General features: G+C 43.6%; 1 protein-coding gene across 4 annotated transcripts in view; it reads right to left on the bottom strand.

The window, feature by feature from the left end:
- LOC123086099 (1-phosphatidylinositol-3-phosphate 5-kinase FAB1B) overlaps positions 1–17,536 on the bottom strand; it is a 41,343-nt gene that overhangs the window by 14,938 nt on the left and 8,869 nt on the right. For 2 of the 4 annotated variants that reach the window (XR_006440437.1, XM_044507803.1), the window contains exons 2-9: positions 16,248–16,907; positions 15,235–15,975; positions 14,853–15,006; positions 14,428–14,772; positions 13,082–14,050; positions 12,650–12,981; positions 12,399–12,522; positions 12,055–12,237 (exon numbers count right to left, since the gene is read on the bottom strand). Coding sequence is in view for 3 of the 4 variants with exons in the window: in XM_044507803.1 (XP_044363738.1) it covers positions 12,055–12,237; positions 12,399–12,522; positions 12,650–12,981; positions 13,082–14,050; positions 14,428–14,772; positions 14,853–15,006; positions 15,235–15,975; positions 16,248–16,855 (3,456 nt within the window). In the remaining variant the exon portion in view is untranslated. Of the gene's footprint in view, positions 1–12,054; positions 12,238–12,398; positions 12,523–12,649; positions 12,982–13,081; positions 14,051–14,427; positions 14,773–14,852; positions 15,007–15,234; positions 15,976–16,247; positions 16,911–17,536 lie in introns of all 4 variants that reach the window. The other 2 variants (XM_044507804.1, XM_044507805.1) reach the window with 2 other exon arrangements.

The raw sequence follows: 17,536 nt of genomic DNA, 5'->3' as shown, positions 1-17,536 counted from the left end.
AGGAATGCGCTGTTACAGGTCGTGGTGGCGGCTAATCCGGCCATCATCTGTCTTCAAGAAACTAAGCTACAAGATGTATCGATGAACATCGTTCGGCAATGTCTCGGAAATACATATGAAAGTTTCTTCTACTTGCCGGCTGCGGGTACTCGTGGTGGGATTTTGGTAGCTTGGGACGAGTCTGTTACCCACCTATCTAGCCCGCATTACACTAATCACACGCTGACCGCACTTGTTAAGTGCCCAGAGGATGAGCAGGTTTGGTGGCTTACTTGTGTTTACGGCCCACAAGATGAAGCAGACAAGATAGAGTTCATGCAGGACTTGGTGGATATCCGGGACCTGCACGCCGGGCCTTGGTTGGTTGCTGGTGACTTCAACCTCTTGGCTCGGCAGGAGGACAAGAGCAATGCGTTGATTAACCGGAGGATGTTGGGGAGATTTAGAGCTAAGTTAAATGTGTTGGAGCTCAAGGAGCTATATCTCAATGGGAGGCGCTATACATGGTCCAACGAGAGGCAAAATGCTACATTGGAAAGAATCGATCACGTTTTTGTCTCAAATGAGTGGGATGAAGCATTCCCATCCTGTCTTCTCCGCTCTAGGGACGGCGATCTCTGACCACTGCCCGCTCATGTTGGAGATGAACACTGAGATTAGCATGCGGAAAAGATTCAAGTTTGAAGCTTTTTGGACCAAAGCGGAGGGATTCATGGACACGGTGCAGTTGGCTTGGGAATCGACGCCGGTGGCGTCGAATGATTACCTCACGCTTCATAACAAGTTGCGGGCCACGGCGGTTAGTCTTCAGAGGTGGAGTGCTCGCTGGATTGGGAATGTCGAACTCCAAATTGCAATTGCCATGGAAGTGATAAAACAGCTGGATGTTGCTATGGACACTGAAGCACTATCGGATGCGGAGAAGGGATTTGAGGAGTCGTTTGAAGAAAAAGCTACTTGGGCTGTGTTCGCTCGAGAGAACCATCGCGAGGCAACGGTCTCGAATGCTGCAGCTGCGGGAGGGAGATGGAAGTACAAGGGTGTTTCATCAGCAAGCAAGCCATCGGCAAAGAAAGAATCTACTCCGATCGGTGATGTATAATGGGACCATTTACACCGGGCAAGAGGAGGTGGCGTCAGCGGTGGATGCCTACTATGGCACGGCTTTTGGCACTACGGAATCAAGGAACTACACCCTTAACCTCCAGGATCTAGACTTGCCGCATCTGGATCTATCGCAGCTGGAAGAGCCATTTTCTTCTAAGGAGGTGGAAAAAGTAATCAAGGATATGCCCCTCGGACAAAGCACCGGGGCCGGATGGGTTCACGAGCCGGTTCTATGCAACTTGCTGGAACATCATTAAGGGAGACTTTATGAAGGCCATGAACTGCTTTTACAATGGGGATGTCCGAGGTTTGGCTACAAATCCCTTGTTACTCTTTTGCCCAAGAAGGACGGTGCCTTGGAGGTGGCTGACTTTAGGCCGATTAACCTCATCCATGGGGCAATAAAGATCTTTGAGAAGGTGCTCGCTTGTAGGTTGGTGACACAACTTTCGAAACTTGTGGGGAATCACCAAAGTGCTTTCGTGAAGGGTAGATCTCTGTACGATAACTTCATGTTGGCCCAAAGCATGGCTCGAAGACTAAATGCCCTACGAATGCCTACGGTGCTACTCAAGCTCAATATTTCGAAGGCATTCGACGCTGTACAATGGCCCTTCTTGGTTGAGGTGATGTAACAACTTGGCTTCGGCCCAAGGTGGAGATCATGGATATGTGGAATACTTGCAACATCCACCACCAAGATTATGGTGAATGGGGACCCCGGGGACACCATATACAACTGCAAGGGGTTGCAGCAAGGTGACCCGATTTCGCCAATGCTCTTTATTCTTACAATGGAGCCCCTGTAGAGGCTGTTTGATCGGGCCACGAGTAGAGGTATTCTGGAACCCCTGGCCCGGAGAGGATTGAGGCAACGTTTGTCCATCTTTGCGGATGACGTGGTGGTGTTCCTCAAACCTACACCGGTGGAGCTTGAGGTTAGCAAGCGTATTTTCGCCATGTTTGGGGAGGCGTCGGGATTGCGGATAAATATGAGAAAATCAGCTGCTCTCCCAATAAGATGCAATGATCAGGAAATCAATATGGCAAGTCAGGAGTTGGGTTGTCCACGAGGGTCCTTCCCAATCAAGTACTTGGGATTACCTCTGGCTTTGAGAAAGCAAACACCGGCACAGTTGCAGTACTTGGTTGATCAGATGGCAAACTGCCTACCTAAGTGGAAGGCGGCCCTTATGCCAAAGAGTGGACGGTTTACTTTGCTACAGTTTGTGCTATGCGCCATGCCCATCCATGCAATGATGGCATTGGACCTCCCGGTGAAGACTATTGCAGCAATGAACAAGGTGTGTAGAGGATTCCTCTGGTGTAGGAGGGCCACTGCGAACAGTGGTAACTGCGCAGTCGCTTGGGATTCGGTATGTACACCAAAATGGGCCGGTGGATTGAGGCTGCCAAACCTCAGATGGCTCAATGTGGCCATGGAGACTAGATGGCTTTGGCTTCAAAGTGTTTCGAGCAGACCATGGAGCGAGTTCAAGATTAGGGTTCCGCCGGAAGCAAAACTATTGTTCCAGGCAGCGACTATGAGCGAGGTGCATTGTGGGCTTACCACGCTCTTCTGGGAGGACCGTTGGATAGATGACATGAGGGTGCAAGACCTTGCGCCGAATATTTATGGCATGGTACCGCCGCGCACCAGATCGACGAGCGCACCAGATCGACGAGGCTTGTTGCCCCGGCAATGGAGAATGGATCCTGGGCTTTGGATGTTGGCCCGGAGATGGGGGAGGAGGCACTGACGGAATTCTTCTCGTTATGGCTAAGAGTAAGCACGTGGGAGCCAGAGGTGGATGTGCCAGATAAGATCTCTTGGGCCTGGGAGACTAATGGAAAATACTCGGTGAGGTCGGCATACGCGGCAAAGTTTTGGGGCCATACGATGGAGCCAATGGCGGACCTGACTTGGACATCCAGAGCACCTTCCACTTGCAAGTTCACCTAGCTTGCTCTACGGGACCGGTGCTGGACCTCGGATAGACTTGCGAGGAGAGGGCTACCGCATCAGGATGCATGCCCCCTATGCGACCAGGAGGAGGAAACGATTAACCACGTACTACTTGCGTGTTTGCTAGATCAACATGGGCGGTGGTATGTGCGGCTCTGGGAAAGCCGAAGTGGACAGCGACGGCACAAGACTCCCTGCACACATGGCTCCGGGATAAGCAAGGGCCCAATAACCTACGGCAAAAGGATCTACATACCATCTTTATTCTTACACTATGGGAGCTGTGGAAACATCGAAACGCTTTGTGTTCGACGGAGCATCACCGTCGATGGAGGTGCTTCTAGGTAGAGTTCGGACCGAAGGAATGACTTGGTCGGTAGCTGGGAAGTTTAAAGGGAATGTAGACCCCTTCTTCCATAGTTTACATAGGTGGACGAGCAGTGAGGAGTAAGTGTAAGGTACTTGTTTAAAACTTGGTGGAGGCATTCTCTTGCCTTTCTTTAATATATAATATGCACACTCGTGCATATTTGAGAAAAAAAAAAGATTGGTTCAGTACTTATGAGTTTGTGCAGAGTGGAGATGTTGTGCGTATGGGAGATGACAACCCACATGAGATTGTGGGCATTGGTTCTGTTCAGATCAGGATGCATGACGGCATGATACGCACATTGACAGATGTGAGACACATACCAGGCATGGCCAGAAAACTCATCTCGCAGAGTACTCTTGACGTCAAAGGGTACAAGCACTCCGGTTCAAGTGCAGTTCTGAAGGTAACAAAAGGTTCCCTCGTTCATATGATAGGTGACATGAATTCTGCTATGTTATATATTCTTAGAGGAAGCACAATTACTGGTACTGCTGTTGCTGCTGTTACTTCTGATAAATCCAGTAAAATTAATATTTGGCATATGCGATTCATAGTGCGATTCCCTTTAGATCAATCCATGCTAATAAGCATATAAAAATTAATCCAAGTTGCCCTGCGTGCGACTTAGGGCCGGACAACATCAAACATTTGTTGTTTCAATGCAAGCTAGCTATGGATGTGTGAAATGCTAGGCGTGGATGATATCATCAAAAAGGCCATCGGAGTGGATCGGGCTGGAGAAGTGATACTTGAACACCTGTTGTGTTTAAAGGATCATGAAGTTCATATCCTGGGCCTACCTAAATTGAGAGAAACAGTAGCCACTGCAGCATGGTACCTGTGGTATGAACGGCGGAAATTAACTCATGGAGAGGCCACCCAAACAGCAGCACAAATCAGTGTGGCTGTGAGAGGACTAGCGGCGAACTACATTATCTCATGTACACCCAAAGCTAAACAGAAGGTAGGCGGGTGGAGTAGACCAAGGTTCGGATATGCTAGACTGAATGTGGACGCTAGATTTGATATGGATACACTTGAAGGATCGGTGGGAGGAGTCCTTCGTGATCACAACGGCATGTTCATTGCTGCTGCAAATGAAACAATAGACATATGCCTTGATTCATTTACAGCAGAATCTATTGCGGTAAGATTTGGAATGAATCTAGCCCGTTCTGCTGGATGTAGCAAGATCGAAAACAACTCCGACAGTGTAGAGGTGGTTGAAGCTTTAAAAGAGGGCAATTTCTCTTCAGTTGCTAGTGCTATATTCGATGATTGTTATTTCATGTCATTAGATTTCAATCAAGTCATTTATGAACATTGTAATAGAGAGAGCAATCAAGTAGCTCACGAATTGGCTAGGTTAGCTAAGTTTTCTCCTCCTAGTTGTTGGATGGATACTGCCCCTAGTGCGGTTATTCCCTTTCTTGTAAGCGATGCCACTATTTTGATCAATGAATAAAGGAGGAGATATTTGTCAAAAAATATTTGGCATTTGCGCCTTGGGCATATGAGTAAACTTGGCATGGCAGAATTAACCAGGAGAGAACTTCTGGATGGGTGCAACATAAGTGAGTTGGAGTTTTGTGAGCACTGCATTTTTGGTAAGCACAACAACGATTACGAGTCGAACGACTAGTCTAGACTAGTCGCTCGACTAGTCTATGAGTCGCAAAGTGGCTGTCGACTCGGTTTCTCGTGTAGACTACAAATACGAGTCGAGCCAGTCATCGACTAGTCGACGACTAGTCTGGACTAGTCGACATGTTCGAGTCGAACGACTCAAAAAACTGGGGGAGTATAAATACGATGGCTCATCCCGTGTGAGACGAGACCTAATCCTTTCTTTCCTCTCCTCACCCTCCTCACGCCGCCGGCTGCTGGACGCGCCCGTCGAGCCCTCCTCGTGCCGCCGGCCCCTGGACGCGCGCCGCCGTGGATCTGAAGCTCTACCGTCGCCGGCTCCACGTCGCGGATCCAAAGCTCCACCGTCGCCAGCCCCACGTCGCGGATCTGAAGCTCCACCGTCGCCGGCCCCTCGTGCTCTTCTCCTGCTCCTTCGTCTCGCGTCGACGGCCCCTCGTGCTCTTCTCTTCAGGCAGGTGAGCCTCAGTGCCTCCTTTCTCCTCCTCTTTCTTCTTGGCTTGCTGCTGGTGTTGCTCTGCCTCGCTGCTGGAGGACTGCTCGTGCTGCTCTGCTTGCTGTTGGTGCTGCTCTGCTTGCTGCTGCTTGCTGGTGCTGCCCTGCTTCCTGCTGGTTGCTGGTGCTGCTAGACTGACTGTGTTTCAATTTCCAGGTCCTGAGGTCTGAGGTACAATGTCTACAACACCGGAGATATGTCAAGTAGTGTGTTCAGCAGCAGCTGCAGCTCAAGCCGATGAGCATTACGATCCATCGAAGGATCCTGCAAGGAAGCCACGTAGGAGCAAGGACCCAGCATGGAAATATGCCTTTTGGCCTGATCTGCAGGACAAATTGACACTCCAGTATGTTTTGTGTGGCAAAAACATCACTTCTGGAGTGCTAAGGACAAAGAAGCACCTTGGTGGGGGTTACACAAAGGTGAAAATGTGTCTAAAAGCAACCGATGAGATCAGGAAAGAGATGCATTTGTACATGAAGACCAACTCAACCAAGTTCAAAGCCATGCAACTTGATGGGGATGAAGTTGAAGCAACTGATGGAGATGGAGGAGAGGAGTAGGTAGAAGCAAGTTCAAGGGCGTCGAACAGCACCGCAGCCTCCACGAAAAGGAAGGCTTCTTTTATTGTGACGGCGCCGGTGGCGGCAAAGAGGACAAGCAAGTCAATTGCAGATGAGGTTAGGAAGACACCAGAGGAGGTGGTTGCTGAGAGGCATAGAGCAGGAAGCAAGCAGTTAAAAATCAAGGACTATGGAACAAAGACAAAAGAACAAAAAGATGAAGTAGATGGTCATGTAGCTGACTTTCTCTATGAGAATTGCCTTCCACTCAATATTATCAATTCGAGAAGTTGGGAGATCCTATTGGAGTCTGTAGGACAGTATGGATCAGATTATATCACACCTTCTTACCATGATGTGAGGGTACCATTACTTGAGAAGGCAAAGCTCAAGACTGACACTTTGAAGGCCAAGCATCAAAAGGCATGGAAGGAGTATGGTTGCACTCTCATGTCCGACGGTTGGACGGACATGAGTGGGCGACACTTGATCAATTTTCTCGCCAATAGTCCTGAAGGTACATTCTTCTTAGGGACAGCCAATGTTTCTTCTGAGTCTGTTACTGCTGAATTGGTAGCAAAATTATTGAGTGAACAGATTGAGGCAATTGGGCCTGAATTGGTAATCCAGGTCGTTAGCGACAATGGCTCCAACTACAAGGCAGCCGGGAGACTTCTAATGGATAAGTATCCATCTTTGTATTGGACACCTTGTGCTGCTCACTGTTTGGATCTTATGCTAGAGGACATTGGGAAGATAAGAGAGTTCAGTGATTGCATTGTTAAAGCAAAGAAAACAACCAGATTTATTTATGCCCATGGTAGGATTCTTGATCAAATGAGAACCTTGAATGGCAAGAGAGATCTTGTAAGGCCTGGAGCAACTCGTTTTGCAACCTCCTTCCTCACATTGGCCAGCATGTGGAAACAACGCCAACATTTGAAAGCACTATTTGTTAGCACAGAATGGCATGCAAACAAGTTGAAGCTCACCCCACCAGGGAAGATGGCTGAAAATACCGTGCTCTCTGTGACGTTTTGGCAATCGGTGGAGAACTGCATGAGAGCTTCACAACCCATTCTTGTTGCTTTGAGGATTGTTGATGGTGATGACAGTCCAGCAATGCCCGAAATTTGGGCAGCCATGGATGTTGCGAAGACACACATAAAGGATGCATTGTCACAAAGGCCAGGCCTACAAAGTCAAGTGCTAGCAATTGTTGACAAGAGGTGGGATCACCAGATGGAGCAAAAGCTACATGGGGCTGCAATGTTTTTGAACCCCAGCAAGTTCTTTAAAATGAAGGAGACTAACAGAAGACTAGCTGCACGGCTGCGTTCAATGTTCAATGATGTGCTATGGAAGATGGTGCCGGATGATGAACTACAATCCAAGATAAGTAAATTGGCTGATGATTATGAGCTCACGGAGGGTGAATGTTTCACCAAGCAAATGGCAATTAAAGACCGCGAGAAAAAGAGTCCTCGTAAGTATCTATGAGAATGCAGCTTGTAGCTTATCTTCTTGACTCTATGTTTCAACTTCTACTTGCTTGTTTCAACTCCTACTTGCTGATTTTTGTAGTACTTTGGTGGAATGCATATGGTGGCCTTGCTTATGACCTCCAATCTTTTGCAAATCGGATCATTAGTCTATGTTGTTCATCGTCTGGCTGTGAGCGCAATTGGAGTGCATTTTCTCATGTAAGTATCTAGCAATTGGATGGTTTGATAGATAATTGCAGTCTATAGCAGCTTCTCACAAAAGGATTTGCTTGCAGATCCATACCAAAGGAAGAAACCGTTTGGAGTATAAGAGATTGAACAAGCTAGCATATGTCTCATACAACCGGCAAATGACAACTAGGTTTGAAAAGTTACGCGAGCAAGGTTCCAAAGGAAAGAGGGCTAATGCACTTATCCTAGAAGAATTTCAATGGGATAATGAATGGGTTGATGTTACTGCTGAATTGGTTCATCAAAATGACGCTATGGACGATGACAATCCACTACTTTGGTCCCATGTTGATGAGGCCGTTGGCGCGACCGATGGTCTAAGTGGACGCCATCTTCCAAGGAGGGCTCGTGGTGATTTCAGTGAGTCTAGTTCTCCCGCTGGCTCTAATATCTTTTACACTCGAAGGACAAGTGTGGTTGTCCATGATGAAGACTTGCGGGCTGAATTGGAAGCTGAAGATATTGATAGTGACATGGAGGCCAATGGTGAAGACAATGATGGCCCTACACGAGCGAATGATATAGACCCTAATTTTCAGCTGGATATAGATCTAGATTGATTTGAGGGCTAAGGCTACAAGATTTCTTTTGCTGGACTGGACTTGTTGCTTGTGGTGTTGTTGAACCTTTCTTTTGTAATTCAGACTTTGACGTTGGACTACTTGTTGAACCTTATGTTGGTCTTGTCAAGTTGTCACACTAAGGTGTTCTCCTATGGATTATGGAGTTCTGAACTTGTTTTTCATGCTAGTGCTGTTGTGCTGGACTGTTGTTTGATAGTGCATATTTGACTGGTTTTATCTTTTGTAGACTATTGTTGCTGGTTTGTGGAGAAGCAGAGGCCCTGGCCATTGGATATTGCAATTGGCACAGCCTCAGGTTCTTCATCCACTTCCCATGCATTCATTTGTATTGTATCCTGTACTTGTATACTTATATAGTGTAATACTACATACTACTACTAGGTATTATTAGTTATGTACTGTAAGTTCAGTGCTACTGTACCATGTCGACTAGTCTCGCACTAGTCTAGACTAGTCCATGAGTCTCAACCTTGGAACGACTCGTCGACTCTTCGACTCGTAAACGTTGAGCACAAGAGGGTATAGTTCAATGTTGTTGTTCATACAACAGAAGGTATATTAGATTGCATACATGCTGATTTGTGGGGACCTTCCCGTAAACCCTCGCTCGCGAAAAGTGTGGCCTTATTTTCTGAAAAATAAATATGATGTGTTTGATGCCTTTATGGATTGGAAAGTTATGGTAGAAAGGCAAACTGAGAGGAAGATAAAAATACTTCGTACTGACAATGGTATGGAATTCTGTTCAAAAGCTTTTAACAGTTATTGCAGAAACTTGGGCATCGTCAGGCACCACACCGTCCTGTACACTCAACTGAATGGTGTGGCTGAGCGCATGAACAGAACCGTCATCTCCAGGGCTCGCTGCATGTTGTCCAATGCTCGCATGGGCAAACGTTTTTGGGCTGAAGCCGCCTCCACCGCCTGGTACCTCATCAACAGGTCACAATCTATTCCACTTAATAAGAAAACTCCCGTTGAGGTATGGTCTGGTACACCACCGGAGACGAAACTTGGTGGTAAGCCTCTTCTCCCCCCCTGTCTCTCAGTTCTTCCCCTTTGCTTTCGATGATCTATGTTCATGTTATTACTGTTTATAAATATCTTCCGTTGTAATCTTAACTTTTCAGTTGTTCTATGCTGTAGTCGACAAGGAGGCCTACCTGTGATGCATGTGCAGTTGAAGATATTTGCAGGCCAGCCTATGATGTCAGGTTGGAGGCCTACCTATGATGTCAGGTGGTTGTACACGGAAATTTTGTGGGATAGTTTGCAGATTGGGAGTTTATGTTTTTCTTCATTAACTTTAAAGATTGTTGTAGTTAAAACATGAGATGGAAGCCTCAGATTGAATACTGTGAGCTATGTTACAAATTAATAGTAGTGGTTATCTTCTACATCAGCCTCTGTTCAAATAGTCTATTTTGTATGTTTGTTCAGGGAAGTTGATTATCCTCGCATACAACTACCCTCCACTCAGAAAGCCTCAGATTGAATACAGAGCTATGTTGCCAAAGATTAGAATGCATTATTTCCATAGAAGTAGGATTATTTGATCCTATTCTGAAATATATTTTTAATGATTATATTTGGATGGGCACGATGTGGTGCAGGTTCCGCCGATTCTGGAAACACATGGCTGAATGGAATCCAACAGAACCAATGCTGCAGCTATAGCATCCTATATTTAGTGATACATGTTCAATTCGGTGATAACAGCTATTATCATCCTATATATTCTTTCACTTGCATGGTTCCCTTCCATTGATGTTGTAGCTGGTACTTGCCAGTCTCTATGGAGTATAGGTACAAGTGGACTAAGTGAGAAGAGTATATGATTGTAGGTTGCAACTTGCTAATTATGCGGCCGTGTTCATGTGTGCGTGTCATTATTAGCTAACATCTCTTCTTTTTTCTCATAGTTGCATTACTGAAAGGTGGATCAGGGTGCACTGTTGAAGATTTTGATTGGCCCGAGAGAAATCAGGACATTGCGACAGACAACCTTTTGCTTACTGACCTCAAAAATATTTGAAGCATAAGTTTCTAACTACAAAAACGATCTCATAACCTTGCCTGTGACATTGCACCTATGATGAGGAGTACGTCAAATTTTACAATATATAATTTGTGGTAGTAGAATTACATTTAGTACTGAATATTTGATTGATGTTCCTTATTCTGTATGGAGCGAAGTCTACAACCTTTATATCTAAAGCAGTTTAACTTTGATACTAGGCAATGGGTATGCTGAGCTTTGCCACTTTCTGAAGTGCGTTGAAATAGGAGTTCCAGTTCTTGATTTTCAGGAAACTGAAGAGGAGCGTTTGAGGAAAGAGGAGAGGGAGACACGGGAAGCAAAGAAGGGGAGAAGGGACAGGGAAAAGGAGAAGTTGCTCAAGAAGAATACTAGAAATGCCTTACCAGTAGGAATTTCGTTGCGATGTTCTCATGGATTATTGGATGACAGTCTTCCTCTTGATTGTTTTGTTTTAGGTAAGTTCATGATCACATGAAAAATATGTGATGGATACATGGAGTTCTGTGGGTAACCTGAATTATTCTGCCTTTTTCAGATTTTTGTTTGGAATTAATATTCAGTACAACCATTGCCAAAGTATACTGATCAACAGATCAGCTTCTAAATCATTCGTCCTTAGTCAATGCTTTGTATGACGGGTTCAGTAAGATGATGGCATGCGATTAATATCTTGTTGTTCAGGAGGTTTTGACCATTTGAAAAATATTGTTTTCTTGCCAATGAAGATTTGCATGTTTGTACGCCTACTTTGTAGTAAGTTGCCATATTCAGATTAATTGTTTGACTACCAGGGGCGTGAACTGCTAAAAGATAGTGATGATCCCTGAGTCTATTATAAGTATAATTTTAGTTTGATGTCTTTTTTATTGATTTTTCTTTATGATAATCATTGAGAAATAAAGAAACAATGTGGCATATCAAATATTACCATACTACCAGATATATCTATTATATTTAGTCATTTCCTTTTTGGGTAGACATGTGTTATGTTTCTTAACATTATTTTATTTGGACTTAATTTGAACATGCAAAGTGGGGACTTGGATGTCTGTCCACCCTAATTTGACTCTGAAGTTTCGATTTGGATATTTGTATTTCCGTCGGGACTTACAATACATTCATCAAGCTACGTGAAAAACTAAGCGAACTTATAACATGACTACAAAAGAATGCTAATAAGTGATCCCTAGGTAGTAGCTCTGTATGTTACGTATAAATGGGTTGATCTTTCATCTTATTTGCACCTTCGTCATTTGTCCATGTCATTTATTTTGCCTCCACATGAGAAACATTATTATTGGAGATATATCATGTATATGGATGAAAAACTATGTAAATATCAAATCGTATTTTGATAATTATTTGATAACAAGTGAGACGTGCGTCGCATGTGCAAGCTTACTAGTGTGGTATAGTTCAAGCCATCTGTCCATGCCGTTGGAGCTGTCTATAGTGGTGTGACTTTTCCATGTGTTGAAATTACAATTAAGCTCTATTTTAATGGATATGTTACAAGAATGTGGTATCAAAAAGCAGCCCACCTGAGTTAAAAAAAAAAGGCAGCGCACCTCAAATTCTAACTTTTCCTTCCGAAACATGCTTTCAAGTTCAGCAATGTAATTGGTACATTCCACATTGAGAGAATTGCAGTGAGCCTTTTTCTCGGAGATCAGGTGTAAAGTACGTGATACTTCATCAAACAGAACCTTTGCCCGGTCAATAACCTGTCAAATTTGATCAAATGTTAGCCATTGAGCTGAAAACCAAACAGTTCTATGATAGCAAACTATTAAAAATGAAGAAATAACTTTAACATGTTTGACGAAGGCAGAAACAGACGCATTTTTTATGCAAACCAAGCCTACTATTGCTATACGGTACACACCTCGTTTACTTCTTTCTGTATCCAGTCCAAAGGCTGGTGAGTAAAATAAAGTTTATGAGGTGGTACATGGACTGAATGAACATTAATAGGTGCATATCGGAAGCAAGCCACCATTTTTCCGAACCTATATAGAGAAGCAGATTATCAGAAACCAAGATGTCCAATCTGTTATAATTTATGGTGTCTACTCACTATGGAAGTAAACTGAGATTAATCCAGTTTGGAAAGGCAATCATCTGAACACAGCTTACCCATAGAACCGAAGGCAGTCCCTATGGAGAGAATGGCCACAACTGGCTACCCTACTTGCAGCTGCATGATTTGAGAAGCTAAGCTCCAAAAATTTACCAAGTGACAAACCCCAAGCAGCATCAGACATGACAATCCTATGAGTAGCTGGTGGAAATCCATCACTCCAGGGGCACTTTAGACACCTGTGCCACATCCAAATTTTTCCATCCCGTTCTCCTGGCAAAACAACATCTGCAAGTTTTCTAACTGATATTGTTAGACTCCCCTGGCGATGAGTGTAGCAATGGACATGAGCTTCAGGTGGCTTATCACAGGATCGGCACTGATAGCCCTGTATAAATCATTGTAACTACTGTGAGACATGTGAAGATTAGAAACGAATAAGTTAATGAAATTACACATACAGGAAATGAAAAGGAAAGGGAGAAAACCTTATCAAACAGGTAGTCACGCAAAAACCTTCCTAGAGGCTTGTCAAAGTTACCATAATACTTGATGCGTAACAACTGGGAACGCTCACAAATAGATCTTTTCCATACACAACGTATGGACAAAGAGACTAAGATGCTCTGATGGTCAGAAGGCACAATTTCCGTCTTATTTGATGTGACATCATGTCCTTGACTGGTTTCTTGATTTTGCATTGCAGGACTAGACATTGGTTGCACTACCAACAAATTATTAGCATTGACGATTCTCACATTAGGCAAAGCATTTGAACCCTCTAATGGCTCCTTGAGATTAGAATAATTAGTAATATTTGTGCTGACTGCAGACGTGCTCTGATGATGGTTTGTGTTGATTGAATCTGCTCTCACTGCCTTACCATCTGAACTGGTTGAATAATCAGCATGGTAATCACCAGAATACACACACTTTTTTTCTACAGTAGAATATATATGTGAAGGATCCGTGGGTACATCATGCGTAGTGATTGAAGACATGGATACAGAATCTGCAGTTGCAGTCACCTTCTCTAATTTATCACCATTACTGCTGTTAAAGCTACAACCACTGGTACACAATGGTCCAAAAGAATGAGAGTTGGCCTTTTGAGAAGTAAGGCAATCACTGTCTACTGGTGGTTCAACCACAGCTGCTCCACCTGGGTCAGTTGATAAAACAATGTCTGTGTCCAGGTGCTCAAAACTATCAGTTGCCTGTTGGCTGTTGGAAATATTAATTGTGAAACCTGGCACCGTTGAAATAGAGTTGTCTACAGTAGATCGCTTATGTGGTAAGGTTACAGTCAGTGGAGACCTCAAGGGATCTGGCAGAGTGGCACCTTCATCTGCAAGGAAAGATGTTTCTAAGGCCAAGTGATATGCTGCAAATATGCCATACTGGACCACATGCTTAATTTTCTTTAGCTCATCCATGCTACCACCTTTCAACAGAACCTGCAGGTCACATAGGGTAAAATGATATTTTCAGGAAGATATTATCTTTCAATGTTTCATGCAGACAAACTGGAGGATGACAGGAAAAAAAAATGTACAGATATTTTATGTATCTTGCTGAAAAATAAAAATAAAATGCTCTGAAAGCCACCATCTCAAATAGGATGATCTTTTTTAGAGAAAAAAATGTTAATGTTGTGACACTACTTGGTTTGCAATACACAAGCAATGGTGATAAGCAAACAAGTTATTGTTACGACTTATGATCACCCTAATCCTAAGTAGCACTATGTCTCTTTCTGTAAATAAAATAGTAAATGCACTTTTGGAGCTCAAGTGTCCAAGAAAAAATAACAGGAAGTAGTTATATCACTTACAGTGCAACCTAATGGCTTTGCGCATCCTTCAAAAAACATCATGTTCTTCAGCATTTTCTTAGTCTTATTACCCGAAGTCACGGAATGTTCAATATGTTTGTCTACATGAAACAACTCACAATAACCAAGTTTCTGAGACGGCAAGAGATCAATGGAAGGAACTATCTGAGCACCTGTGCAACGAGCTATACGCTGCAAGAGGGATTGCTTAATATTTAAAACTAGTGATATGTTCTTTTCTAGAAGCAAATCTTGAGCATAGCGAGAAACAGTATTCTCGACCAAAAGTAGGTTAGGTTTTTGAGCTACAATCTTCGCGACCGCCATTTTAAGGTGATCTGTTTCCTGTATATCATAGAAAAATACATGTAAGGCCAATGCAAGCTTAAGATTGCATAACAAGAAGCATGAAAAGATTCGTGAACCTGCTGGAGCAATGTGTCAATACTTGACAGCTGATTCGTAACTCGATGATACTCAAGAGCTCCAGCAAGTAGAAGAAGGCGAGGTTTTTCTATTCTGGAAGTCATGCGCCTATGTGCGACATTCTTCTTACAGACTACTCCTTTCACAACAGTGCTGAAAGAAAATGGAGACATGTTTCAGTTAATATTCAAACTGTTATGTCTCGATGAAGCATCAAAGTCAACACTGTCCAATGCTAATTGACGGGATGAACAGGATCACCATTTATTGAATGTAGACCCCATAAGGGGGGAAATATTTACAGATAGAGCTTCATGAAGTGTCAACCAGGATCTCAATTGTAGCTAGTTGAGTCTAATGTATAAACAAGAGATATCTCACCTTTCACTGCGGTGTCCACTTGCTAAACACTTAACTTTGACATATCCACCAGGATCCATGCCACCACCTTGGCTTGTGTCTGGTCTGAGGAAGTTTGCAGCTTCCCATGATACCGAAGTAACAATCTCCAACCAACCCATGTCATCACCTTCCTCTAATGTGATATTCTCCACCTGCAACAACTGAGAAATCAAAGCCCTGAAATGTCCGTCAACAACATTCTTCATTACTTTCTTGTGTTCTTCAGTTGAGCGGTCTCTACTTCGAAATTCTCCACTACCGAAGCTACTTGATGATTGAAGGTAACACCGTCCACCATCAGATACAGGCTCATCATCGTCATCGTCGTCATCAAACAAATCAGTTTCTAGCTCATCTTCTTTATCTTCTGGTTCTGGAGGAATCCAAAAATAATCATTCTTCTCAAAATCCACTGAATTTGTATCGGCAGTTTCCAGAGCATAAATGGACGATGCAGCCCCGCAGTCTGAACTATTATCAAGTTCTTGTTCATCCTCCACTTTGGTGACTGGCAATGTACCAGGGAATCCATGGTCAACAGCACAAGCTGATAACTCTTTTGGAAGTACATTTACTTCAATGGTCTTTGATATTGTTGTATTGTACGATGCATTGAACTCATCAAACTCAACTGAGCGGAAGTATTGGTTATTATGCTGTTCACGTTGCACCTGCCTGTCAGAGAAGTAAGCACCAAACTCTTCATCTTCGTCGTCACTCCTGAAGAAGAATGTGACATCACATGATGAGGCAGGAGTTTTTCAAGCAACATAACTTGTTAATTAGTCAAGTACCACACAAGAAAATCAATACAGTTTCATCTTTAAATCTTAAGTAAACTAATTGTATTCCTTTTCTGAAGCTACACTCATGGTAATTAAGAAAAACATAGTGCATAATATGATATAGCAGGGTATTTAAGGAAAACAAACAATACTACACTACAATTTAACTGGGTAATGTTATAAGATACGAGATCTTATTCAGAATACCTGTTTGTGTAATAGCCAAACTGCATCAAGGTAGAGTCATCTCTGTTTGAAATAGTGGACATACTTATCTCAGGCACATGGCTGTCTTGCATACTGAGGGAAACTTTGTCTTGGGAAAATTTGGGAGGGGGGGGGGCAATGTTGGGAGCACGAGCCACATGCTGATAATTTCCAGTAGAGTAAGATGCAGCTGGTGTGCTAACACTATTAATGGTGATAGATGACTTTGTACTGAACAGGCTCGCCTCAGACAGGGAAGGACTGAGCACCGGCAGTATCTGTTTGACAGCAGCAATTTGCTCTTGCTCCCATTGCTTAAAGCAAAAGTTGCAGACACGAATCCTGTCCCCCTCATCATCGCTTTTATCAGGGCCGCTTGGAACTGGGACGGAATTCCCTGTGCACTTACCACAGAATATGCGCCCACAACGACGACAATGGTGCCTGCGGTTGAATATGGTGAATTGTGCATCACAGTCATAACACACTCGGCAACTGTGATCAGGCATCCAGAAGTCCCTCGAGACATTGTCTGGTTTCGACCGTCGAGGCAGCCATGATGTCAAAAGCTTAACTACATCAGCAAAAGTTTTATCCGAGGCCTCCATGGGTGGCTGCAATGGTACCACCTTGAAGAAATCCTCATAGTTGCATCCTCATCTGCTGCAAAATAATAAATGTAATCAGAAATGCACTCAATATGACATAATCCCTGACAATGAAAAGAGTTTTGCTCAAGAACGCATGCAGTCAAACTATTTGAACTTGGTGGTAAAAAAATTGAAAATATTATAATTTTTGTTAGGTAGTGCATATAAAGTGCAATAGAAATTGGTCGTCAAAAAGTCATGTTTTGTATAACATGTAGATAATGCTGCAACGACACATCCAATCCTGTAGAGAGTGAGTTCATTCATGTATTGGTTAAGTCTGGCTGTAATGTCTATTTATTGTGGGAGTCCAGACGCAGTGTATGATGAGGAACAATAGATGAGAGATAAAGGAAAAAAACACATGCCAAATCTGTTTGGCTACTTCTAGAGTTCTAGATGCTTCCACTCCAGTGTAGTATTTCTTTTCTTTTCTTTTCTACCCTACCTACTGTCTTCTAGAGTCTTCTAGTTGTGAGTAGCTATGAGTAGAATGGTGGAACTTAAATAATGTTTTCTAGAGTATTCTAGCTATAAGTAGAAGTATGTGAAGACTTCCCAAAGCCCTATAAATAGAGGTCCTCACCTCTACTTTGTACACAGACTATGCACCCACTACCTACAATAGAACTGGTTGTT

This window comes from Triticum aestivum, chromosome 4A, assembly GCF_018294505.1.
Source record: "Triticum aestivum cultivar Chinese Spring chromosome 4A, IWGSC CS RefSeq v2.1, whole genome shotgun sequence".
NCBI lineage: Eukaryota > Viridiplantae > Streptophyta > Magnoliopsida > Poales > Poaceae > Triticum > Triticum aestivum.
Note: the sequence above shows the minus strand (reverse complement) of the source record. Positions and strands in the feature narration are given on the sequence as shown.